The sequence below is a fragment of the Pipistrellus kuhlii genome, unplaced genomic scaffold, assembly GCF_014108245.1.
Source record: "Pipistrellus kuhlii isolate mPipKuh1 unplaced genomic scaffold, mPipKuh1.p scaffold_m20_p_13, whole genome shotgun sequence".
Lineage (NCBI taxonomy): Eukaryota > Metazoa > Chordata > Mammalia > Chiroptera > Vespertilionidae > Pipistrellus > Pipistrellus kuhlii.
In genome coordinates this window covers 34,823,567-34,848,811 of record NW_023425438.1, presented here as the reverse complement: position 1 = coordinate 34,848,811, position 25,245 = coordinate 34,823,567, and the positions used below count along the sequence as shown (strand labels likewise).

Genomic DNA, 25,245 nt, shown 5'->3' with positions numbered 1-25,245 from the left:
CTCCGGCTGATAAAGCAGCCAGTTGTGGAGAGAACATCAGTGGCACACTGTCTAGAAAGCTTTGTTCTCAGCGGAGCACTGAATATCAGAGGCCATCCTCAAACCCAGGGACATCTGCAGGAGTGGCTTCTCTCCCACATGCTCTACTCTCAAGGGTCTCAGGGCTGTGAACAGACCTTTTCCTACACAGCAGAGCCCAGGCCAGGGGTGCTGGAAACAACACAGATCCCTGCTGAACACCCAATTGTCCTCCATCTGAGGGTGAGAAGCATAAGTCTGACATTCGACTGGTAATCGCCATGTGTTGGGATGCATATCCAAGGGCCTTTTCATTATAGACGCAACTAATGTCCATTCCAGACAGCTTCTCGTTACACTCCTACGCATGATCACATATCTGTCTGGAATCAACATGCAACATTCAGATTTTAAAGCAAAAGTGCAAACTTATAGATTTAATTTGTTAGGTTGGTTAATAGTTAGAAGGCCTCAAGACACCTCAAAGGTGAATGCTGTATTGTGCTTCATTATACTAATGCAGTATTGTGCTTTATTATACTAATAATAAAGCTTTATTATATTAATAATATTGTGCTTCATTATACTAATGTAGTGACACTAGGTGCTATCAAACATGAATACACATAGTGTGTCAGGCACATATTATGTTATTTCATTTAACCATGGCCTGCTCCTGCCAATCACCTCTTTTTTTTGTTCTAGCTCTGACTCACTGCTGAAGATGACTTCAGGTCACTAGGGGATGGACACAGCACAGAAGGCACGAAGTAACCACAGGGTTTGTTCCAGTCCAGTTGAGAAGACCCTTCTTCATTATGAGAGTTCACGCAAATGAACACAATTTAGATGAAGCCCTGCTGGAGGCATTGCAGGATTTCCTAAAGGAGCTTTGCAGAGAGAAAGAGGAGAGCCATGAGTGGTAATGGCTACCTCATTTCCTGCCAGAATTCTCTCATCACAGCCCACCCCGTCTCCGTTTTTCTGCTTTGTCAATCAGTAAAATGGGAGCCTCATGACAATAAGGCCCGTGGCCCAGACATTCTGACTAAATGCAATACTCAAAATCAGCTTCAATAGAACTAAGCTCTCACTGAGAGGAGGGTGAAGAAAGTGGTTCAACCTCTCTGAGTTCAGTTCCTCTCTTGTGAAATGAATTGCTGAACTTCATTCTCTCTAGGCCAACCATGTCAAACTCAAAGGCTAACAGGAGCCAAATAAACAAGGTTTAAGTTTATGTGGGCCACAAAAAATCAAAAGCTTCTATTTTCATAGAAACATGGGTTTATTTCGATAGAGACATGCTAAATACACAGAGCTGAAATAATGAGTAATCACTAACATGAAATAACAGAACATTTTAATAAAGATTAATATTTTTCTTGAGCATTAACTTACCAGAAACTGAATAACTGCACAAATTAATAAGTATAATGCAAATAAACCTATTTTTATTATTTTCCAAAAGCAAAATATTTCCTGTTGCGCACACCAAACGAGTCAGTCCAAGACTAATGAAGTGGCAATCGGCTGCTAAAATATTCACTGCTAGATTTAGTGGTGAGAAATGGTGGGCCTGCGCATAAGGTGTGTAACGGAAATGAATGCAACACGATTATAGTGATCAGCCATTAGCGAACATTGTAGTTCGTTGTTAATAATTATGTATAACAGAATATTGTAAAAATTAAGTTATGAAACTTTTATTAAAGCATTTCTTACATACTGTTATATTGGCTGGACTGTAAAAACTATTCACTGTGGGCTGCATGCAGCCCGTGGGCCATGAGTTTGACATGTTTGCTCTAGGCCACAAATGTCAGTGATCACCAAACCGAGGCTCGAGAGACACATGTGGATCTTTGGCCCCTTGAGTGTGTCCACAAAATACCACGTGCAGGCACACATGTACAGTGCGATTAAAGCTTCGTGGCCCATGCACAGAAGTTGGTTTTCAGCCTATGCGAGTCTATTTTGAAGAAGTGGTTCTAACGCCAAGCCATACTCAAGGGGCCAAAGAGCTGCGTGTGGCTCTCAAACTGTGGTTTGCCTACCACTGACTTAAGTATCCAGCCCCCTTCCCACCTGCCTGACCAAAACCTGCACAGGAGACTGTGATTAGTAGCAGGTGAAAAGAAGATGCAGCTTTTGTTTTCTGAAGAACAGGGCATTTGGAAAGCTCTGTAATTAACCTACTCTCCCCAAAGCTGACACACTCTCCCCACTAGACTCCTGAAAATAAACCCTTTGCAGGATTTCTCTTCTTACCTGCTTACAGTAGAGGAAAGAACAATGAATCAAGAATCCAACTAGCTGTGTGATCTTTGCCTAAGTAGTTAACAACCTGAAGTGTTTCTTAATTGTAAAATTGCAGAACTGGCTTCTTAATTTCAAGTCTCCAAGAAGCCAAGTAATCCTTGAGCTCCCAACTTAAGCCACCTGCAATTTCTTTCTGCCTTATGCCATGAATTGTCACCTGCTGGGCTTTTATCCTGATTTTTTTTCCTCATAAAATGTATCACTTTAAGAAGTTATATTACACTATAGGCCTGGTGCACGAATCTGTGCAACGATGGGGTCCGACTGCCCTGCCCCGATTGGGGCCGAATGGGCAGGGCCAGCTTGGGGGAAGGGCCACAGGCAGTTAACCTGCCAACCCTGCCCCTAATTGGGGAGGAGGGGCAATTATGGGTGGGGCCAGCTGTGGGGAGGGGCCACGGGCAGTTGGCTGAACAGCCCCACACCCTGGTCAAACTCCTGGTTGAATTCCAGGTCAAGGGGACAATTTGTGTATTAGCCTTTTATTATACAGGATGTTTATGCATGTGATCTTCTTTGTTTGGTTGATTGATCCAGACTATAAACTCTACAAACACTGGAACTTTGTCTTCTTCATTGTTGAATCCCAAGCTCCTACATGGTACTGGTACAGAGTAAGCATGAAATGGATTTTTGTTAAATAATTAATGCAGGGTAATATTGGATGGTGAAAACAATCATGCAGCTACAATGGCTGTTTTTATAGAATGCCTGGGTTTTCAATCTGCAAGATAATAAAGGAAATGTTTGTACAAAGCAAAGGAAATTCGGTTTCATTTTTTTACTCCCATAGCACCGGTTGGAGGTAGCTAGCTGCAAACATAATATCTGGGCTGAACAGTGTGCTCAGAGATTTTTTTCTGTGAGCCCTAATGTTGTCTTACTTCTAGCACAGCCTCGAGCAGGGAAGGGGAGCAACAATAGCACTTCTATTAGCTAAGTATGTGACTGAGCCAGCACTGTTCCTGCTTGTTAACTGCAAGCTAATAAAAATGCCTCCACAGAGACACACCAAGATAGAAGCATTCTCAGTTCCAAATGAGCTAAGTTTTCCAGTTCTTGGCCTGTGGCTCAGAGGTAATTCTTTGAAGAAAGAAGAGACCAAAAGTGTTGATCTCCCATTTCACAGGTAGGCAAGTTTGTCTCAGCTCCAAGCCTTAAGGACAAGGAGGAAGATGGATCTTCTTTAAATCATGAGTTTTTTTCTGAGAAGAGCACTTAAACTGTCAAGTCCCATGGGATATCGCCATTGTAATAAGGAGGGTGGAGAGAACAATGGAAAGAAATCTGGTGGTAGTCCAAATATCTCATCTTATCACAAATAGTAGTTTCCTTCCCCCAAATGCCATGCTCCCCAAGGAAGAATTTGGAAGCTTCAGCATGACAGTATAAGGTTGGCGACTGGAGCCTAGAACCCAACAGCAGAGAGAATCCAGAGTCAGGGGAAAGAGTTGAGAAGGCAGCAAGACTATGGGGTGGTTGGGGGCTGTACACTAACTCCTGAGGATGCTTTATCTGAAGACCCTCCTAGGCATCCTAAAGTTTTTAAAACTATCTGAAGGTTCACCTAGAATGAGGTATGGTTTATTTTACAAAGTGCCATTTTAAGAGTCTGACATTTTTTTTCTCGGTAGAGTCCAAAAGTAAAAACACCAAAATTCAAATGCCTGCTTTAATTCAAGAATTTTATGTTTCTGTGCATGTCCAGATAAAGATGACCTTCTTTGTCCCATATTTTTTTCAATACTACAAAAAAACAAATTGTACTCATTAGGTTGTTTACTATTTACTACTGGTCAAACTGTTCTTCCTTGAAATTCAATGAAAACTCTGGTCAACATATTTCCTCAACAAAAGGTCAAAGAGCTATCAGAATATAGTTTAATGCCTCTTACTGAGAACTGTTGTACCGTGGGTTTCTGCAAACCTACTCTCAACAAATCATCTACTAATTTTAGCTTTCTAGTACTAACATTTCAGAGAGCCCAATTGTGAGATAGAGGTACTCACTTCTCTCCTCTCCACAGCCTCAGAACTCCCATGTTGTGACCAATTTGGGGTCTTTTCTAATTAACGGTGTATGGAAGCCAACAGCTCTATTGCCTCCATCTGCCCTACCTGTTACTTTTAACTGTAGGATCAAGGGCAAAAACCCAAAAACTTTGTGCTTAGATAGAACTCAGATTACAAGGGAGCTAAAAGGTGGAGTCCTTGTCCTCAAACACTTCTCTGTACATTAGTATATTTAGATGGAATAAAGAAAAGACCAGCTGAAGCCGGTTTGGCTCAGTGGTAGAGTGTCAGTCTGCGGCTTAAAAGGTCCCTGGTTCGATTCCGGTCAAGGGCATGTACATTGGTTGTGGGCACATCCCCAGTAGGGGGTGTGCAAGAGGCAGCTAGTTGATGTTTCTCTCTCATCAACATTTCTAGCTCTCTATCTCTCTCCCTTCCTTTCTGTAAAAAATCAATAAAAATATATTTTTTTTAAAAAATAAAAAAACAGATAGGGTAGTTTCACCTTCATATCATTCAGGGGTTTCCCTTCCAATCCTTAACTTTGTCTCTTTAAATACAAAGGTGGAAGGGACCCACGATGCTTACCGAATAGCACGGCCTACTGATCTCATACTCTGAAACAAAAAAAAAGCTTGGTTTTGAATGGTGGGCTTACTATATACTAAACAAGTGACCCTCAGAAACAATATTACTAACAACTCATAGAGTTATGAGGATTAAATAAAATCATGTTTTTAAACTACTCGATATATCAATAGTACACAGACACCTGATTGACTAGAATTAATGATATAGTATATTATTATTATTCATGTCATAAGATCAAGAAAAAACGTTAAGCAATTCATATTCATAAAAAGAAAAATTTGCCTATGATAAAGAGGATTCACCTTAAGTTCAGGTTTAAAAATATTTCCTCATAGATTTGATAGAGTAAACTGGAATTGTTCAGATTAAATTTTTATTAAAGTACTAATATGCCGGAGAACATTGCTATCCTGTTCATGTAGTTTGACAATATAACCTTTGTTGAAAAGATGAGGATTATGCAGAAGACAAAATGTTGTCAAAGTGAGCTGATACTGAGCCATCCTAGGTGCCCAGGTAGGTAGGAATAGAACTCCTTCACCAGTGACTTAAATTAGATGGAAGTTTATTTTTATCTCACTTATAGGTGTGGAGATAGCTTGTCCAATGTTGGTATGGACACCCCAGAGTTATCAGGAGCCTATTATCCTTCCAGCACTCTGGTCCACCATTCCCTCGGTGTAAGCCTTGTTTTCATTGTCCAAAATGGCTGCATTCTAAACAATGTGGCCACATTTTCCTTGCTTTCTAAAGAAGTTTCATATTTTCATAAATTTCCTCCTAGGTTTTACTGGCATGATCCTCTTAGCAGCAATGGAGACTGTGAAATATAGTTTTTACTCTGAAATAATAATTTGATTTTCCTACTAAGAAAAAAGAGGGTATTGGAGAAAGAAAGGAAGCTGAATTTCCTAGTTATACTAAATTCATTCTTCTTCTCTCAAATATTCTTTAATCTCTTTCCCTTCCTGGTTCCTCTTTCTCTTGTTTCTCAATGGCCATTCTATGTTTTTCTATAGAGTCTGTCCTTTCAATTTTTCATCTTCTCCAAAGACTTCAATTGCTGAGTTTATGTGAGGAGAAGGCAGGTGGCCCAGTCTAATCCCCTTGTAAACCTGTTTATCACTAATCTGAAACAGACTAATGAAATTATATGAAGAACTGTTATTGGTGAAATTCTCTTAGCAGAATATCCCTCTTTCAGGATTACTGATATTAAATAAAACTAGAATCTGTGGGTTTATGACTCATGACATGTAAAAAATCTCACAAAATCCCTGTAATGATCTGTGTAAAAAACACACTAGTGGCTAAGGAACTTATGCATATATGCTTAGCCCTTCAACACAGACAATAATGTGAAGGCCTAGGGGGCAGGGCAAGTGAGGTATAGAGGGGGTCAATGGAAAAAAAAAAAAAGGTGACATCTATAATACTTTCAACAATAAAGATAGATTTAAAAAGGAAACACAGCCTTAACTGGTTTGGCTCCATGGATAGAGCATCAGTCTGCAGATTGAAAAGTCCCAGGTTTAATTCTCTGCAGGGAACATGCCCAACTTGTGAGCTCGATCCTTAGTAGGGGGCATGCAGGAAGCAGCCAATTGATGTTTCCATCTCATATCAATGTTTCTCTCCCTCTTACTTTCTCTGTCTAAAAAATCAATTTAAAATCTCAAAAACATAATGTTTTTCTTCCCATGTGGAGTGTTCGCCCTCTTGCTTTTCTACACCCTACTTGTCCAGTTCAAGTCCCAGCTCATCCAAAAAGACTCCTCAACCTTTCATGTCTTCACTGACAACAGCAAGAGGTGGCCTTCTGATGCCTCTGAACTCTGAACAAAGAAGCCTGCCATCCATTCCGGACATTCAGCCAAGAATGGCTTCTCTCTCTCTTCTGCTTTCCTAGTGCAGGGAAATTGTTCTCACGAATAAGGTGTGGTATCATAAAGACCCCCAACTAGGCAAGGTAAAGAGCAGGGACAAACATTTTTTAGTTCTCCCCTGAAACCTCATGCTCTCTAAGTCTGTGCTGTGAGTTCCCAGGAGTAAGATGAGCTAAACTTGGCTTGCAAAGGAACCAGGAATGTTTCTGCTAAACTCCTTAAGGGTCTCAAGAGACTGCAGTTGGATAGTCATCTCAAGGATTCTTGGAATGAATCCTTCCTTTTCCAAGATTGATACTCTGCACCCACGAATGCTGTGGTGGAAGAATCCTGGATTGAGCTTCGACAGACTGAAAGGAGCAGAGTGGGGATTGGGGGAAGGGGGGTCCTAATCCTGGCTCACACAGGGTCCTAATTCTGCTAATTCTGGCTTACACAGTGACTGTGTGACCCTGTACATCTCTTACTCATTCTGGGTTTCAGTTCCATCAACCATAAAATGAATAACTTAAATTTCATATTCTCACTTACACTTGAGGAAAGAGAGTTGGATCATTCTTTGTGGATACATTCCAAAATTTATCATAGTTTTCAAGGAACAGAGCTCATATTTATAATTTCCTGGCCATCTCACAAGATTTTTAGTATGCTTTTCCAAAATGAGCATGGAACTTGTTTCATGCGGAGGGCTTGCTGTGGTGACCATCACATTGCCATGCTTTAGTGCCTTGACTTAAGAAATTATTTTTAACTGTGTACTCATTAGACAAAATTTCTAAAAGCTTTGTTGTAAATCTTTCTCTTTTAATTTAGTTAAGGAAATGGTTTCACTTCACAAAATCACATCTTTATCCTTCTACATAAGACAATGTGCCTATCTCTCTGCATAATGAAAGTATGTAGGGAACATAAAGAAAACACAAAAGCAAAAGTGTCAACTTGTTGGGCTTGCCACCAGTTTTTGGAGGAGCCATCAACTGGGCAGGCTACTGTTCTCGGGTCTATGAATCAGCCATCAATCTGAACAAGGCTTGGTATTGTGGGTTCATCTCCCGGTTCTCTTTGCAAACCTTTAAGCTTGTTCAAAGGTTTAACCTGAGCTTATATATATAGCAGGTCCTCAGATTTCCAGTCCTGGCACTCAGATGCTAACAGGTATTAATGGTTTTACCAACTGAAGACTTCTAAGAAGAAATATAAGTCAATTAAATTTCTTTAGGATGAAGAGAAATTCGTAGGCAATATGAACATGAGTTAACACTATTAACACAATTCATCTGATCATGGAATCAGCATTTATTTGGTATTCACTCAAAGAACAATCACACTATAACTAGGAAAAGCATTGGGGGAGGGAGGGCGCAAATTACAGAGACACCATGTTGAATGATTCTATACTTGGATTTTTTATTTCACTTGATTAACTACATAACAATTTCACTTACTGTAAAATCACAATCAGATACAATATCTAGAAATATTATAGGTAAATGAGTTTTTAAAAAAGGTACATTTTAGGCTGAAAAGCCAAAAGACATTTGATTGTCACATCTAAAAAGTTCCTATTTAATATAGCCATTCCTAATGGAAAGGTGAACATATTGACAACAAATGAGATCATTTTATTATTTTTAGTGTAAAAACTAACTTTCCTAATTTAATAATGCAATATATGATTTGATAAAAAGTAAGGTTTGCCTTCCAAGGCATATTGGGTTTAGGCTAGTATTTTAATTAGTTTCCTTTTCCTTTGAGAGTATTCTGATTAAATGGTAGGGTGAATGTGCTGGATGATGAATGGAAAAATAATAAATTTTTAAATGTATTTTCCAGAAAAATAAAATAACTATAAATAAAATAAACAGTTGACTATATTTGAAGGGGGAAATGCACCATATAAGTTTTACTTAAATAGCATTATATTTAAGAAGAAAAGGACAAGTCAATTTTATAGCTATACACCCTCATGAAAACAAAAAACAGATTGAGAAACAAGTACCACAATGCCCAGATTCATGCTGACTAGGGAACAGGCATAGGAAGATGGTCAGCACTTCCATGATCATAAAGATGCTTTTATTCTAAAATCCTGAGCTTGTCTTCTGACTAAAAGGAAATTAATCTACCATTTCCTTTTATACTTCAGCCACCAACTTTCACTGCCTTATTATACCAACTCATTAAGAACATAATGCATATAGCACTGCTGAGAGGTGTAAGGGAACAATTTATACAAAGGATAGTGAAAGGGGAAATGGTGAGGGTTCTAGATACACAAGCCAAGCTTATAAGTTTTTCCATGTCCAGGTACATTACACACAGTTATTAGTCTACTCTTTTTATTAGTTGTGTGGTTGAAAGAGTTTTTCCACATATTATCTCATTAGCTATTCACAACCACCACCACCATATAACCACCCCTACCTCCTCCTCCAACCCCCACTCAGTAGTGATCTTCATTCCCTCCAAGAGGCTTTACCAGGGTCACAGAGGTGACAAAGCCAAGGCTGGATCAGATCCTTTGGTTCAAAAACTCCATATTCCAATATTCACAACACCAAACAAAGGTGACTGGAAAGTGGGACAAGCTCTCAGTGAGCCTCATTGTTAGCTGACCCTCCCCCCACCCACACACACCACCACCACTTGTATGCCCCTTTCTTTCCTAGGTCCCTAGGGCCCTACCACTGAGCTTCATCACCTGTCATTGGATTACATGACTTCATTTGCACTAAGCACATGTGTCAAACACAAGGCCCGCGGGCCAAATCCGTCCCGCCAGGCCTTGCAATGTGGCCTGCACCGCGCTGTCATCACTGCACTCCGCTGCGTTTCCATCACAATGACAGTTTATGACTGTTCAGTAAACCATTCGGCCCGCGATTTAGGCTGGATTTTAGATTTTGGCCCCTTCTCTGATTGAGTTCGACACCCCTACACTAAGGAATGGAAATGTAATGGGTTATGCCTCCAAAAAGTACCTCCATTTTAAAAAGAGCATCAGGGTTTAATCCAAAGAAATAATGTCTATGATGGGATTCAGGCACCAGGGACAAAGACATCTTGCCCTTAAATTGTACCAATAAGGGTGAAAGCTGGTGTGAATGAAAAAAATGGCTGACAGCCACAGTCACGAGGTGTGTGTTTCCTTTCAAACAGTCACAAGCATGGAGACATGAGAAGGACTTAAGGAGAAGTCTAACTGGTCCAAATCAGAATAACTGAGAGGTGGAAGCAGTATTACCCTAAGACCAAGAGAACCTGAACCCCTCCCCTGAGCCCCCCACTCTTTCAGAGATCCTCTGTCTGGACCCCACCCGTTGAGGGAGAGAAGGCCATTGATCCAAGGGGACATACCCATCCTGAGCCTAGCTTTTTCCCTCTTGACTTGCTCCAGGTACCCAGACCTCATAATTCCCCGTTTAAACAGTTTCCAGGGTCTCTGCAGCCTCTTCCCAGGGTCCATCCTTATAATCATGAGCTTCACTACATATGGACCCTAAGCCTGAGGCATGGCCATGGGGCAATATGGGGGAAGAGGGTTTGGATAGAACTTGCCATGTATACTGAGGTATCCATGAGCATGCGTGTAATGCTCCTCACGGAGAGAGTTAGGACCAGGAGTGAGAAGAAAAGGGCTGAAGAAAGAACTGGGAGGATGTCTGTATTCTTACTCCAACCCCACAGGTGTGAAAAGTGAAGTCAAGCCTCAAAAACAATCATAGAAATGGGTTACATCAGTGTCTGATGAGTCACTGAGGTTGTCCAGAGACCCTCACGCTACAAACACATGTACCCCTGTCTAGATGCCCACTCCAGTTCCCTCTGCAACCTCCTTATTCCAGGCTGTCCATGCTCAAATTTTTTCTTGGTTTAATCCCTACTTCTCTGGGGCCATTCAGTGTCATCAACATACACAGGGTTTACCAGTGCCTCTTCCTCTTTGCACAAATCAGACGTTCAGTGACTGTCAGTCACTGGTGATGGTGTCTAATCACACCTGTTTTAGAAAATCTGAGGTTCTTGGACACCATGTTCACATAATCGTCTATTTCCTCTGCCCTCTGCGGCAAACCAAGAGTTTCTGGTGCTGATAATGTGTATCTAAGTACACTGGTCAGTGTCCCCAGAGTCCCGTTTGGACTTCTCAGGGCCCCTTGGGTTATTTGAGCCTGATGCAGTCCACCTCTTCGGTGGCGGGCACCTCCACGGTTTTGATATCAAGGTCAGCGCTGGACTTGCTGCCGTTGGAAGAAGACTTCCAGTGGAGCAGTAGGATCCTCTTGAAGTACTTGATGGTGTTGTTCTTGACCGTCACGAAACACAGGGTGTTGATCATGCTGTTGCTCATGGCGATGCACTCGACGACGTAGAAGGCCGTGAGGTAGTGCTTCTCCTTCACGAACACGGCGGGGAAGAAGTCGCGGACCACGGTGAAGCCGTAGAAGGGCGCCCAGCACAGCACGTAGGCGGTGAGGATGCCCATGAGCACCAGCACCGTCTTCCGGCGGCAGCGCAGCCGCTTCCGGATCTGCTCCGTCTGGAAACCCGGGACGGCCTTGAACCAGAGTTCCCGCGAGATCCTGGCGTAGCACAGCGTCATGACGACCACCGGGCCCACGAACTCCAGGCCGAGGATGAAGAGGAAGTAGGACTTGTAGTAGATCTGCTGGTCCACCGGCCAGATCTGGCCGCAGAAGATCTTCTTCTGGCTCTTGACGACGATGAGAACCGTTTCCGTGGTGAAGTAGGCGGAGGGGATGGCGATGAGGACGGACACGGCCCACACCAGGGCGATCAAGCACGTGGCTGTCTGATACTTCATCCGGGGTCTCAGCGGGTGCACGATGACCAGATACCTAGGACAAGAACACAAACGGGTCAGCCACTGTGCCAGGAAAGTGCCCCATGAGGAGATCTCTGCAACTGAAGCGGGTTTGTGGAGGGAAAACGCAATGGTGTAGGGACGTTCAAGAAAGGCAGGCTTGCCCTGACTGGTTTGGCTCAGTGGATAGAGCGTCGGTCTACAGACTGAAAGGTCCTGGGTTCTATTCCAGTCAAGAGCATGTACCTTAGTTGCAGGCACATCTCCAGTAGGGGGTATGCAGGAGGCAGCTGATTGATATTTCTTCTTTCATTGATGTTTCTGACTCTATATCCCTCTCCATTTTCTCTATTAAAAAATCAATAAAATACATTTTTTTAAAAGGCAGGCTTGAATTCGAACCCCAATTCCAGCCCTTACGAGCTGTTCCAACCTCAAGCAAGTTTTGTTTCATCTCCCTGAATCTCAGTTGCCTTACCTGCAAATGTTTTTGTTTGTTTTTAAGGATGACGTATGCGAATGTATACACAATTCCTGGCATATACTCAATAAATGGAAACTATTACTATTAAATGTAGTAATAATGCCTGCCATCAGTTTCTAGCCTGCCATTATTTCTAATTCCTTCCTGTCTTCAGGATCATTCATTCTAATTAACCCAGAGTTTAAAGCCAAAAGGACCGATAGTTCCAAAGACGTATTGGGAGAACTTGTTCTATGCAGTGGAAGCAGTGGGCAAAGTTTTGTCTTCGTTCCACATTTTTTTTTTTTAATTTAAACATTGTTCTTCATGCAAAGGGGGAGGAATACATGGGATCATCTATTTTACTTTCCAGGTGGAAAAATAGAGGCCAGCTGAGAGATGAGTGGCTTTCTCAAAGTCATTACTGTAGGACCCTTGGTAGAAAACATTTAACCCTATCTGACATGATTGATGAGAAAATCAATTGAGAATATACATGAATGTATCGTTTTTTAACCACAAAGCACAAGATAGTAAAGGATATTGCTTTTGTTCTCTCCCCCAAAAAAGCCACACTGCTGTTACTACACAGGTTCAGGAGCAAAGACAGAGCACTTTCTGAGGGACGTGAGTCATTTGTGCGGTATGAAAGCCTCCTTCCCAGAGTGAGTGCACATACTTATGCAGGAACTTTGATTTCCTGGAAGAGATTCCAGTCTTGCAGGAGATGGAGACTGGAGAAGATAGGAAGTGAAATGGGAGGGAATGTCTAATCAACCTTGGAAATAAACACATTCTCACATGCCTACAGCTTATTCCAGGTAGAGCCAAGAGCAAATGTGATAGGAGTAGGAAAGGAAGCCAAACCAATTCTGTTTTTTGAAACCAATCCCTTTGAGTTCATCTTTCTTGGAATTTCGATTAGAAGAGGTTCATTCTTATTTTTTTCTTCTGATAATAATATTGCTGTTTCTGTTCTACCCTCCACTCCCCAACCCAAGTAGCCAGCTCCATGGGGTGTGTCATTTGGAGAGTTAAGTAGAGTAGGACTCCTGCTGTCTTATAGCCTCCAGATATTAGATTAAGTTGGCTTGGTTGTGTCCACCTCTGAACACCCAGCTGTCTTCTTGACATGCTCCACCACCGGCAACAATTGTTGGCACTCTCGCCAACCCCTTAGTGCCGAAGGGTGAAATGCAGTGTCCGCAGAGTGTTGGCAGTGCTTTTGTCATCCTTCACAAAAGCCATGGCGGTCCTGCTACAATGAGTGCATCAACTTTGCTCTGAATCATAGCAAAAACTAAGAACTTAGTGTTTTTGCTCTCACTAGCTATCTCCCTCTCTATCTACACCACCATATTTCATTGATTACTTTGTCAAAGAATATTTCCATATTCATACATGTGTAGTATATGAATTTTCATTATATAATTTTATGCCTTCTTTTCCCAATAGTAATTTTCTACATCTTTATAATGGTTCAAAGCCAAAGTGTTTTTTCAATGAGAAAGAAGGAGAGAATGCTGGCCTAGGAGTCAGAAGACCAATAATCTAATCTCAGCTTTGCCACAAACTTGTTATGTGAATTTGAGCCATTTTTCTTAGCCCTGTGAGCTCAATTTCCTCTTCTGTAATGTAGGCATATTACCTGTCTCACCAACCTCACAGAGATACTGTAAGATCCAAACAAACACTGTATATAAACAACAACAGGCTATTAATACACAAGAAACTGTTAGTGTCCTAGAATGTATTTTTTTTTTCAGTTATTCTGTATATATAGCAAGTTTCTTTCACCTGTTTTTAGCAAATACTGCATTTGAAAGTTCTCTACTACTTTCTATTTTATTGGATATATCTTACTGATTCTACTTATTTTCATATCAAAACTAACCTTCTGGTAATTTGTTACTACCCATCTGATAGTTTTTTTCATTCTGGCTTTCTCTGACATTACCCTAACTCTATCCCCAGGCTTAGTTCCAGGAACTGAGCAAGAGGCCTTCCAGCCAAAATCGGTTTGGCTCAGTGCTAGAGTGTCGGCCTGAAGACTGAAAGGTCAAGGGCATATACCTTGGTTGCGGGCACATCCCGGGTGGGGGGTGTGCAAGAGGCAGCTGATCGATGATTCTCTCTCATCGATGTTTCTAATTCTCTATCCCTCTCTCTTCATCTCTGAAAAAAAAATCTATAAAATATATTTTAAAAAGAGGCCTTCCAAATACATTTACCAATAAGCAAATTGCAGAAATTGCTTTAAGGATTGCCACTAGCCTTGGCTATGCTAAGATCAAAACTTAGAACTCTACTACTAGTAACACTTGCTTACATTTATAAAGCAGTTTATAAATTATGAAACATTTTCAAATCCACTTTCTCATTAGAGTAAGTAAGAGAAAAAACACCCATTTTACAGAGGAGCACGCTAAGATTTTAGAGAGGCTAAATAACCTGCCTAAGCTACACAGCTAGAAATTGACAGGACCATGATGCCCATCCATATCTTACTCCAAATGCAGTAGGTTCCCAAATACGCTATTTATCCCCACCCTTTCTACCAAAGCAAGCAACAGCTCTTCGTCCTACCCTTCTCCTGGCATCAAATAATCCTCTTTTCTCTCCATAACAGTTGGTTTCTACCTATTTATGTTCCAAGAAGGTGTCAGGCAATTGGCAGCTTATGAGTATGCCCTTGGCTTGCTCTGTGTGCCTACCACTGCAATGGCTCAGGTCTAGATCCATTTCGAGCCAACAAAGAACAAAGGCTGATAGACAAAGAAATGTCCAGGCAGTAATGGGGTGGCGAAAGAGCATTTGGGCTCTCTCACTGTCCCCAGAACCCAGCCCCAGATCAAACCATGGAAGTGGAAGTTGCAGCAGCTACTAGGCCAGTCATGGATGGGCAAGGATTGCATGATTTACCCCTTGGGCCAGCCAGCTCTGACCATTAATCTCACCAGGTAGCACTTGTAGGACCTGGGACTGAGAATGATTATTCATTCCTTAGCTGGCCTCATTCAGACAGAAGAGGAGAGCTGACAATGGCAGGCAGACTGGTCAGTTTCCCTGGATTTGGGGTAAAAGAAAGGAAGGTCCCACAGTGCCCCACATGCTCTGGGATCTGAAGGATACACCTCAAGGACAGTATGGATGTCTCTGCATCAAAGAAGAAACAAAGATCCAGAGGGCCAGGGGTCCTCTGGTGATCTTTTTCAGTTTCCTGCTGCCATCAGATCTGACTCCCTAGATTTTGAGATCTTCTGGAATATGACCTTGTCCTTTTTTATCTTGACTTTCCATATGTTCCTTGCCTCTGCCCTACATCCTCTGCAAGGGACCTCATGCCTCAAGCATTCCCACTTCTAGGCTGTTGTAAAGACTGTTCCTCTTGGAAAACCTCTCCTGTACTTCGTTGATCATCATTTGTTGAAAGCCAGTTAAAAAGTCCCTCTCTTCCATGAAACCTCCTTTAACTACTCAGATACACAATGATCTCACCCTTCTGTAAATTTCATTTAAAATTTATTCTTTATCCTTTTTAAATATATATGTTTTATTGGTTTCTTTACAGAGAGGAAGGGAGAGAGATAGAGACATCGATGAGAGAGAAACATCAATCGGCTGCATCCTGCACACTCCCCATTGGAGATGTGCCCGCAACCAAGGTACATGCCCTTGACCAGAATTGAACCTGGGACCCCTCAGTCCGCAGGCTGATGCTCTATCTACTGAGCCAAACCGGTTAGGGCTATTCTTTATCCTTTAAGTGTTTCATAAGTGTCACCTCATTCCCCACCCACCTCTCCCATTTTAGGTGGTGAGCTCCAGAGAGCAAGGACCATGTCTTACATCTTTTAGAAGCTTTTGCTCTCTGTGAATTATGGGCACCTGTGATTTTAGTGAAACTTCACTCTCAATAGTTCCTGGCACAAAGCAAATAGAAATGTAGTCAACCATAGTAGCAGCCTTCAAAAATATTGTAACCCTATTTGGAAAACAGGACATAAATGTGTTTACCCAGCATGAGACTGGGAGACAGCCTTGGGCTCAATAATGGAAGGTTTCAAGAGCAGGCGAAGGAGTTTGAGGCATATGTTGTAGACAATGGAGTTCTTTGAGGTCTTTAGAGCCAGAGAGAGGAGACATACAACACAGAATATTAATTTGGCTGCAGTCTTGCTTTATACCCTCAGGCCACAGGGGCCTTCTCTTTGTTCTTAGAAACCACCAGGTTTGTTCCTGTTCAGGCCCTTTGCACTTATTATTCCCTTTATCTGGGATGCTTTTCTTTATTTTTATTTTTTCATCAGTCTTCACAAGGCTGGCTTTTTCTTTTCCTCCTCCATCTTTCAGAGGTAGGTTCAAAAGTCTTCTCCTCAGACACACTTTTCCTGACGCTGCACCTGTATCTCCCACCTTCAATCACTCTCAATGGTTTAGTATTTGTTTGCTTTTGTTTAGAGTATTTCCCATGCTCTAAAAATTCCTTTCTTGTTTGTTTGCATGACTGCTAACTCTCTCTATCTCATGGATGTCAGTTCCATGAGGGCAAAGAAAATTTTTTTTCTTATTCATCTTATCCCCAATGCTTAGAATAGTATATGTCACATGCAGTTGTTCTACAAAAATGCATTATTTGAATGAATGAATGTTTAGGGAGGATTATGAGGGGAGTAGGTTGGCAGAAAGCAGAGCCAAGAAACATGGAAGGCCAAGGGGAGACAATGATAGTCCAGCCCTGAGTGAATAGATGGGAGGGAAGGGTAAGAATTGGCAGGATCTGGGAATGAAATGAATGCTGGAGAAAGGAAGAGAGTGGCCAGGACAAAGGAGACTTGCTAGTTTAGATGCCTGGGAAAACCATGGAACCAATGGTTTTATCAAAGTCAAGATAAAAAGAAACAAAGAAGTGCAGGTAGGTAGAAGAGTAACCGTTCTGTTCTGCTATCTCTTGATAGCAGTATTTCTTAGGAACCTAGTATTATTATCTTTGAAATCGCATCATTAAAACAATCTTTTCAATGAAAACAAAGAGGTTAACCAATCAGAAATATTCATTTATCTGTGTGTATTTTTTTAAATATATTTTATTGATTTTTCACAGAGAGGAAGAGAGAGAGAGATAGAGAGTTAGAAACATCGATGAGAGAGAATCATCGATCAGCTGCCTCTTGCACACCTACTAGGGATGTGCCTGCAACCAAGGCACATGCCCTCGACCGGAACCGAACCCGGGACCTTTCAGTCCACAGGCCAAGGCTCTATCCACTGAGCCAAACCGGTTTCGGCTGTGTGTATTTTTTTTGTTGTTGTTATTCCTTTAAGGGTTAATTCAAGAACTATAATATCCACTGTTTATTTAGTGTTTATTTTGTTTTAAACATTGTCCAAATGATTACAAAAATAATTTAATCCTCAAGGTAACCCAATACATTAGGTTTTCTTATTATTCCCATTTTGTACATGAGAAAACTGAGGAAAAATAAGGTCAAATAATTAATAGGGCTAATAGGTGGTACTGCAGGAATTTAAACCCAGGCAGAATAACTGCTAACATTATTTTCCTATAGAAATTTCCTTTTTAAAATGTATTTTTATAACCGTAGGTATGTTGTTATATCAAGATAAAAATTAGTTGTCCAAAATTAAACAAATCAAACCTGAAAATCTACTGATCAAATCCTGAACAACAAATGAGACCAGACTATAATCAATGAAGTCCTAGGATAAATTGAAATTAGATGGTAAAGACACACAAAAATAAAAATGATTTGAAGCAAAGATTACAAACATCAATAAAAGAACTTAATGTACTGGCACAGCTAGTTCGCTGGCCAAGGCCGTTGGATGGCCCTGTGCAGGCATCAATGCTTGTCCTCCAATGTCTGGGTGCAAGTTTCCACTCACGATGCCATCCTGAACAACAGCAGTCTCTATGATGCTGTGCAGGTTCCCCAATTAATTTTTCTTATTGTATTTAAATTGCATTATATAAACTCACACTGCCAGAGAAATGCCTGCAGTTCTTCAGACAAGCAGAGTTTAGTGTGAAAGTGGGATAAGGACTTGTAGGAGTTCAGTAGATCAATATAGACCTCTCCTCTTACATGTTCAAAATAACCCAATTCCCATTAACTTATCCTTGAAGCCACTCCCTACTACAGTGTTACACCTTTCGACAAGTAAAATGGATTTCATGCAGACAGCAGGGTCCCACCCACTGTTAGTGGCTGAGAACACACCTTGTGAAAAGATGTCTAGCTAGAAGGAAACTTCAGAAAATGACCCTGCATGCTCTGTCCTGTTCATGTGCTAAGAGAGGTGGTGATAGCTCCTACTTGTTAAAAAGGTCAAAGGTAAGGTCCCTGGAGCTGTCTTCCATGGCTATGAAGGGGACTTAAGGGGCAGATACCCAGCTTGATTTCTCCCCTCCTGCTGCTTCTGTAGGTCCACTCTATCCCTGGATGGACAATATACTGTGGGGCTCTGTCACTCACGTGGAAGACCTTGGCCAAGGAGAAGTAGCCCTCTGCAGGGTGACCCTCTAAGTACCTTCTATGGGTGCAGACTAAGGGCTCTTTAAGCTGCTAACTCCCTGACATATTCCTTCCCAAGGCTCCACCCCTCAGTGGCTTTAAAGCCTGGTTCCTTCTCAACCCCCTTTCCTCAGGAGTGGTCTCTTTCCAGGTCAGTGTACCCCTCATTGTCCTGCCCATGGCTCCAGAAAGCAGACTCTATTTGCTGTGCTGCTCCCCAGAACATTGTCCCAACTATGAGAGACAGGCTGAACTCCAACAAAGCCCTGAGGCCATGGAACAGGGAGCATATCTGTGCTTCAGGCTTTCTGGGTTAAGGGAGAGAGACAGGCACTTCAGATTCAAGTACACGGAGGCCTGATTTGACCCTCAAGGTAATTGTCTCTACATTGTAACAAGGTATTTTGTAATGAGTGGAGCTTGCAAAGATTGTCCTGAAGGAACCAGAAACCACCCTAGTCATTAGCACAGGTGATTATGCTACATGAAAAGATTAAGCATAACGTCAGAAAGATCTGCACAGGCTGCTCTTACTAATTTTATTTACCTTCAGTAGAAACAGGTCTTCTATGCTGCTGCATGCAAATGTATGAAGAGGGGCAAACTGGCTACTGCAACAACTAAGAGCAAATAAGCATATGTTCTCTTTTAGGTATTTTTGTTTGTTTTTTGTTTTTTAGTTAGTTTGCTTGTTTTTTCAAAACAAATCCCTCAATCTTATTTTAAAATCAGTTGGTGCTGGTGGGGCTGGGTAGTTCATGTTTCAGTAGAAGAAGTCTTAATAAGACAGGAACCTCCGTCAAGATATTTAAGTTGACTCAGGAGTTACTTGTTTAGCATTTAATCTTGTCCCTCTACCCCTACTCTTACCTGTCTCTCTCTAGACCTTGAACAGATAAAACATCTAGGAGTATAACCATAGCAGAGGGATCCATAGCCTTCCCACTACCCAGTCATCAGGGCTCTGCTACCTCCAGCCTGCCCACAGCTAGAAATCTACAACCCTTCTTAGTGTCAGTCAATGAGCTAACTTTTCATAGTACACTTGATCTTAGCAAAAAGGCCAAGAAACCCTGGGGCCAACTTTTGAGCCCTTATATATCCAAATCTATGGTGAATACTGATATTTCTCCTCAATTATAATTGCAACCAGCAATTCCAATACCCCTTCCTTTGTTGTTCCCACTGTCTCCTTACTCACCTGTCTATGGCGATAGCCAGCAAAGCATTGGTGGAAACGTAGAGAGAGACAGTACGCAGGTAGTTGACAGAAGCGCATAGGATGTGGCCATGCTCCCAGGAGAGCTGGCGCACCACATAGTAGTCCATCTCAAAGGGGCAGCAGACAATGGCCACCAGGAAATCAGAGATGGCCAGGTTGGCAATGAGTAGGTTGGTGAGGTTGCGAAGCTTCTTGTAGCGGGCCAGGGCAGCAATGAAGATGAAGTTGCCAATGCCACAGACCAGCATGATGCCCACCAGGGCCATGCCAATGACAATCTTGGCAGCAAAAAACGTCAGAGAATTGGTTATATCCTCATCTTCATCCAAGGGCATATCATAGTCGCCGTAGCTGAAGTTAAATGGGAAGGAAGCAGCCTGGGCTCCGTGGGGGTCAAGCACAGAAGGGAAGCCGGTGGAGATGTTGGTGGCATTCTCATCCATGACTCCCATGGTGGCCAGATGATGCCTTGAGCAACACAGTTGGGAATTCCTCTGGGATGATGCCTGGGAAGCTGTCTTCTCTCTCTGCTTAATGAGTCAGAGTGCTCCTGCCAGTATCTTTGGGGTTCAGCTCCATCCTAAAGCTTTAAAAAGACATACATACAGTTGGCTACATATCTGAGTAAATCCGGCCAAATTTAAAACCATCCTGTAACCTAAGCAGATCCATTAGCCACCTGCTCAGAGTGAACATTGGGTGATGGAGTGGAAATAAAAAAAAAAAATTTTTTGAGAGAAGAGAGAGTATTATCAACCACATATCCACTCATTCAGGGAATATGGGATTGCTATAGAGACAATCAGGCACTGACTCTGTTTATTTCCCTTCCACTAAAGACTCTGAAATGTTACACTTTTTCTCAAGGAGTGTGGGAGGCTGAAGAGAAGGAAAATAACCTGCTCCAAACTCCATTTCCTATCCTGACAGCCTGAACTTTGTCCTTATGGGATTGTTCCATTCTGTTGCTTAAAAGAAGTGATTCTGAGAACAATGGCTTTGTAATACAGCTTGAAATCTGGTATGAGGTTCCACACTTTTTTCTTCTTTCTCAGGATTGCTGCAGCTATTTGAGGTCTTTTTTTTATTCCAGATTAATTTTTGGAGAATTCATTCTAGGTCTGTGAAATATGCCATTGGTATTTTAATGGGGAGTGCATTGAATCTGTAGATTGCTCTGGGAAGTATCGACATTTTAATGATGTTGATTCTACCAATCCATGAACACGGTATGTTCTTTCATCTGTTTATGTCTTTATCTCTTTTTTCAGTGTCCTTTAGCTTTCCTAGTAGAGGTCTTTTACCTCTTTAGTTAAGTTTATTCCTAGGTATCTTAATTTTTTTTGGTGCGATGGTAAATGGGATTTTTTTTAAATCTCTCTTCTTGTACAATAAATTCACTCTTCTTGTATAAACATGCCATAGATTTCTTGGTGTTAATTTTGTATCCTGCTACATTGTCGAATTCATTTATTAAGTCTAATAATTTTTAAGGGTTTTCTATGAACATATGTCATCTGCAAATAATGACAGTTTTATATTTTCTTTTCCAATTTGGATACCTTTTATTTCTTCTTCTTGTCTAATTGCTATGGCTAGCACATTCAGAACTATGCCAAACAGGAGTGATGAAAGTGGAATACAAAGCCACTGTTCTCAAAACTGCCTGGTACTGGCACAAGAACAGACATATAGACCAATGAAATAGAAGAGAGAACCAAGACATCAACCCAAACCACTATGCTCAATTAATATTTGACAAAGGAGGCAATAACATGCACTGGAGTAAAGACAGTCTCTTCAATAAATGGTGTTGGGAAAATTGGACAGATACATGCAAAAAAATGAAACTAGACTACCAACTTATACCATACACAAAAATAAACTCAACATGGATAAAGGTCTTAAACATAGATGGGAAACGATAAAAAATATTAGAAGAATCTGCAGGCAGCAAAGTCTCAGACATATACCAAAGCAATATCTTCACCAATATAGCTCCTAGGACAATGGAAACTAAAGAGAAAATAAACAAATGGGACTACATCAAAATAAAAAGCTTCTATACAGTAAAAGAAACCATCAACAAAACAACAAGAAAGCCCACTGTATGGGAGGACATATTTGCCAATGTTATCACCAGTAAGGGTTTAATCTTCAACATCTACAGGGAACTCATTCAACTTAACAAAAGGAAAATAAACAATCCAATCAACAAATGGACAACAGACCTAAATAGATACTTTTCGAAAGAGGACATAAGGCCAAGAGACATATGAAAACATACTCAAAGTCATTAATCATCCAAGAGATGCAAATCAAAACAACAATGTACCATCTCACACCTGTCAGAATGACTATCATCAACAAATCAACAAATGACAAGTGCTGGCAAGGATGAGGAGAAAAAAAGGAACTCTTGTGCACTGCTGGTGAGAATGCAGACTGGTGCAGCCACTGTGGAGAACAGTATGGGGTTTTCTCAAAAAACTAAAAATGGAACTCCCATTTGACCCAGTGATCACACTTCTAGGAATATATCCCAAGAAATTAGAAACACCAATCAGAAAGAATATATGCACCCCTATGTTCATAGCAGCACAGTTACCATAGCTAAGATTTGGAAACAGCCTAAGTGCCCATCAACAGATGAGTGGATTAAAACACAGTGGTACATCTACACAATGGAATACTACGCTGTGGTAAAAAAAAAAAAAAAAAGAATTCTTACCATTTGCAACAGCATGGATGGAACTGGAGAGCTTTATGCTAAGCGAAATAAGCCAGTCAGAGGAAGATGAATATCACATGATCTCACTCATTTATGGGATATAATGAACAACATAAACTGATGAACAAAAACAGACCTAGAGACAGAGAAACATTGATCAGACAGTCAAACCTCAGAGGGAAGGTAGGGGAGGGGGACAGATCAACCAAAGGACTTGTATGCATGCATATAAGCCTAACCAATGGACACAAACATCAGGATGGTGAGGGCATGAGTGAGGGCACGGGAAGGAGCAACGGGGGTATAAGAACACATGTACTAGAAATACCTTAATCAATAAAGAAAAGAAAAAAAGTGATTCTGAATACAATTGAAGAGGGAGGGCTTTGAGGCAACCCTGTCCTCCATGAGTTGGTCTCTTTCCTTCTGGCAAAACACTGCTCTAACATCACAGCCACCCTCCCCACTCCTCACTGGGCTTGCTGTTCCAACATACAAGTCTGCGGGGACCCTACAAGCCACCCACAGTCTTTGCCAAGACTAGGCCCCAGGCAGAGGCTATAGGGGGAAAGTCACAGCCTAAGCCGTTGAATGACTTAGGAAGGGGGCTCTGGAGCAAAATGCTTTCCTTGTCTGGGTGTGTCCTGAGGTAAACAGAGTTTCAGCATCCTCCAGGCAGGAGATCAATAATGTCTGTAAAGCATGGAGATCGGTGGAGAGGGAGGGTGTCACACCTAGAACTGCAAGGAATGACTATGGGAAGCTCAGGCCTCCCAGTCAGCTGCGAAGAAGGCAAGGGAAATCCTAACCTGGCTGACTCCATCACACCCCATAACAGGGCTGAGATGGGAGATGGAGAGGGGTGGGGCTGTCCTCTGCGCTGCTGGGAACAGAGAACAACAGGAAGTCCCCTTGTCCCCTGCCCTCTCCCCTGGTCTCAGTTCTTCACAGGCTGGAAAACATCAGACCAGGTTGCTGGGGTGTAAAAGGAGGACTGGGGCCTGGGGAGCCCTGGAAATGTCAGGAGAGCCAGAGAAAACCTGAGGAAAACCTATGGAAAACCTGAGGTTCCTGGAAAAGGGAGACCCCAAGGGCCCTCAGGAAAGCCTGCTGCCCACTTTCTCACAGATGAGACATCTGAGCTTGTCTTTGGGGGATCAGGGTTAAACTTCCTCTGTATCCCAATTAAGTTTGGCCCCATTTTTGCCTCTCTCCCCAGCTCCTCACCCCCACTTTTCTGGGGATTTTTTTCCTTCCTCTGAGCCTTTAGTTCTGTCCCTCAGGCCTTGCCCTTTGCCCCTGTCAGTCGCGAGGAGCTGAAAGGCCGGAGGAGACCAGGCTTGTAGCCCAGACAGGTAGGCTGCAATCCAGGTGGGAGTCTCCATACCCCTGGCAGACCCTGTGACCTGGAGGCATGCCCTCTCTGAGGGTAGGGTACCCAGAAGCACGTCAGCCAGAAGGCTCCAAGTCAGGTTTTAAAAACTTCTTGTGGGGCAGGGTGTTCGATTTTAGGATTTGGGGAGAAATTGTCCAGCGGCCTTTAATCCTGAATTCTCATCTCTCCAAGAAGAACCCTATTCCCATCAGGTGTCACCTGGGAACCCTGCCGATGAGCGCCGGCCTCCTGACCGGACCCTTCCTTCCTCCTGCAAACCTGGAAGCCACTCTGCAGCGCCTGATGATCAAACCTGGAAGCCACTTTGCAGCGCCTGCTGATCAGCCCTCACCAGCGCTCAGCATTGTCCTCAGAGATCCGGGGGCTACACCTATGGGCAGGAATGGGTGCCCTGCTCCCCTAAAGAAACGAGCTCCACCGCCCGTCTCCCGAGAAGCCCCCTCCCCACGTCCAGCCTCTGCCCCCGCGGCCGGTGCGGCGCGGGGTCCCTGGGAGCATCTCCCCGGGAGGGCGCGCCCCGTACCTGCGGCATCCCGTCGCCCCGCGGACCGGGTCGGTTTCTTTATTCCGGTCCGAGGACAAAGCCGCTCCTCCCAGAGAAGAACAGGTCCCTCTCCCCTTCCTCCTCTTCTCCCGGCGCTTTTCCCGGCCCCGGCGCGGTGGAGATCAGAGGGAAGGCGGCTCCTCCGCGAGGCCCCCCGGGTCCCGCGCTCGCTGTCCCCGCCCCCGGCTGCCAAGGAGGGGCACCGGCACCAGCGGCTGCTCCGCAAGGCGTGCCCGGGGTTCAGGCTCCAAACGGGGGAGCGGGGGGAGTACCTAGGGGACCCCCGGGCAGCTCCGGGCTGGGACGCGCTGGAGGGGGCCGGGCGTTCCCGGACTCAGTCTCCCAAAAGGCCGCGCCAGGCGGGACCGGGGGCGCCCTTGCGGGGAGCAGGGCTCCGGGGGGACTCTGCGCTGGAGGTGGTGCCCATCAGGCAGGGCTGTGCCCGCCCCAGCGCCCGGGGCTTCAGGGCTGTCTCACCTGGCCAGCCCGCGCCCCGCCGGAGTGGGTGGACACGGCCCGCTTCGCTGGGGAGATTTCAAAGGGCCGAGAGCAGCCTCCGGCCCGGCCCGTCCACCGCCCGCGCGGGACACGCTGGGACCCACCCAGACCTCCTCCGCTTGGGTGCGCCCAGCTGGACACGGACCAGCATCAGTTCAGCCGCTCGGACCTCGGTGTCAGGAAGGCTCAGAGAAGTGCTTTTT

At 43.2% G+C, this 25,245-nt stretch overlaps 1 protein-coding gene across 2 annotated transcripts; it reads right to left on the bottom strand.

Moving 5' to 3' along the window:
• Window positions 1-9,275: 9,275 nt before the first annotated feature.
• On the bottom strand, window positions 9,276-24,654 carry PROKR1 (prokineticin receptor 1). Of its 2 annotated transcripts, none has more exons than XM_036435574.2 (4): window positions 24,524-24,654; window positions 19,853-20,459; window positions 9,760-11,686; window positions 9,276-9,558 (listed from the first exon to the last, which is right to left on the bottom strand). In XM_036435574.2, exons 2-3 carry the CDS (start codon window positions 20,323-20,325, stop codon window positions 10,990-10,992), a joined length of 1,170 nt encoding a protein of 389 aa, XP_036291467.1. In that variant the 5' UTR covers window positions 20,326-20,459; window positions 24,524-24,654; the 3' UTR covers window positions 9,276-9,558; window positions 9,760-10,989. The 2 variants fall into 2 exon arrangements, with proteins under 2 accessions (XP_036291467.1, XP_045436800.1); XM_045580844.1 differs by having other exon boundaries at window positions 9,768-11,686.
• Between the last annotated feature and the right edge of the window lie 591 nt (window positions 24,655-25,245).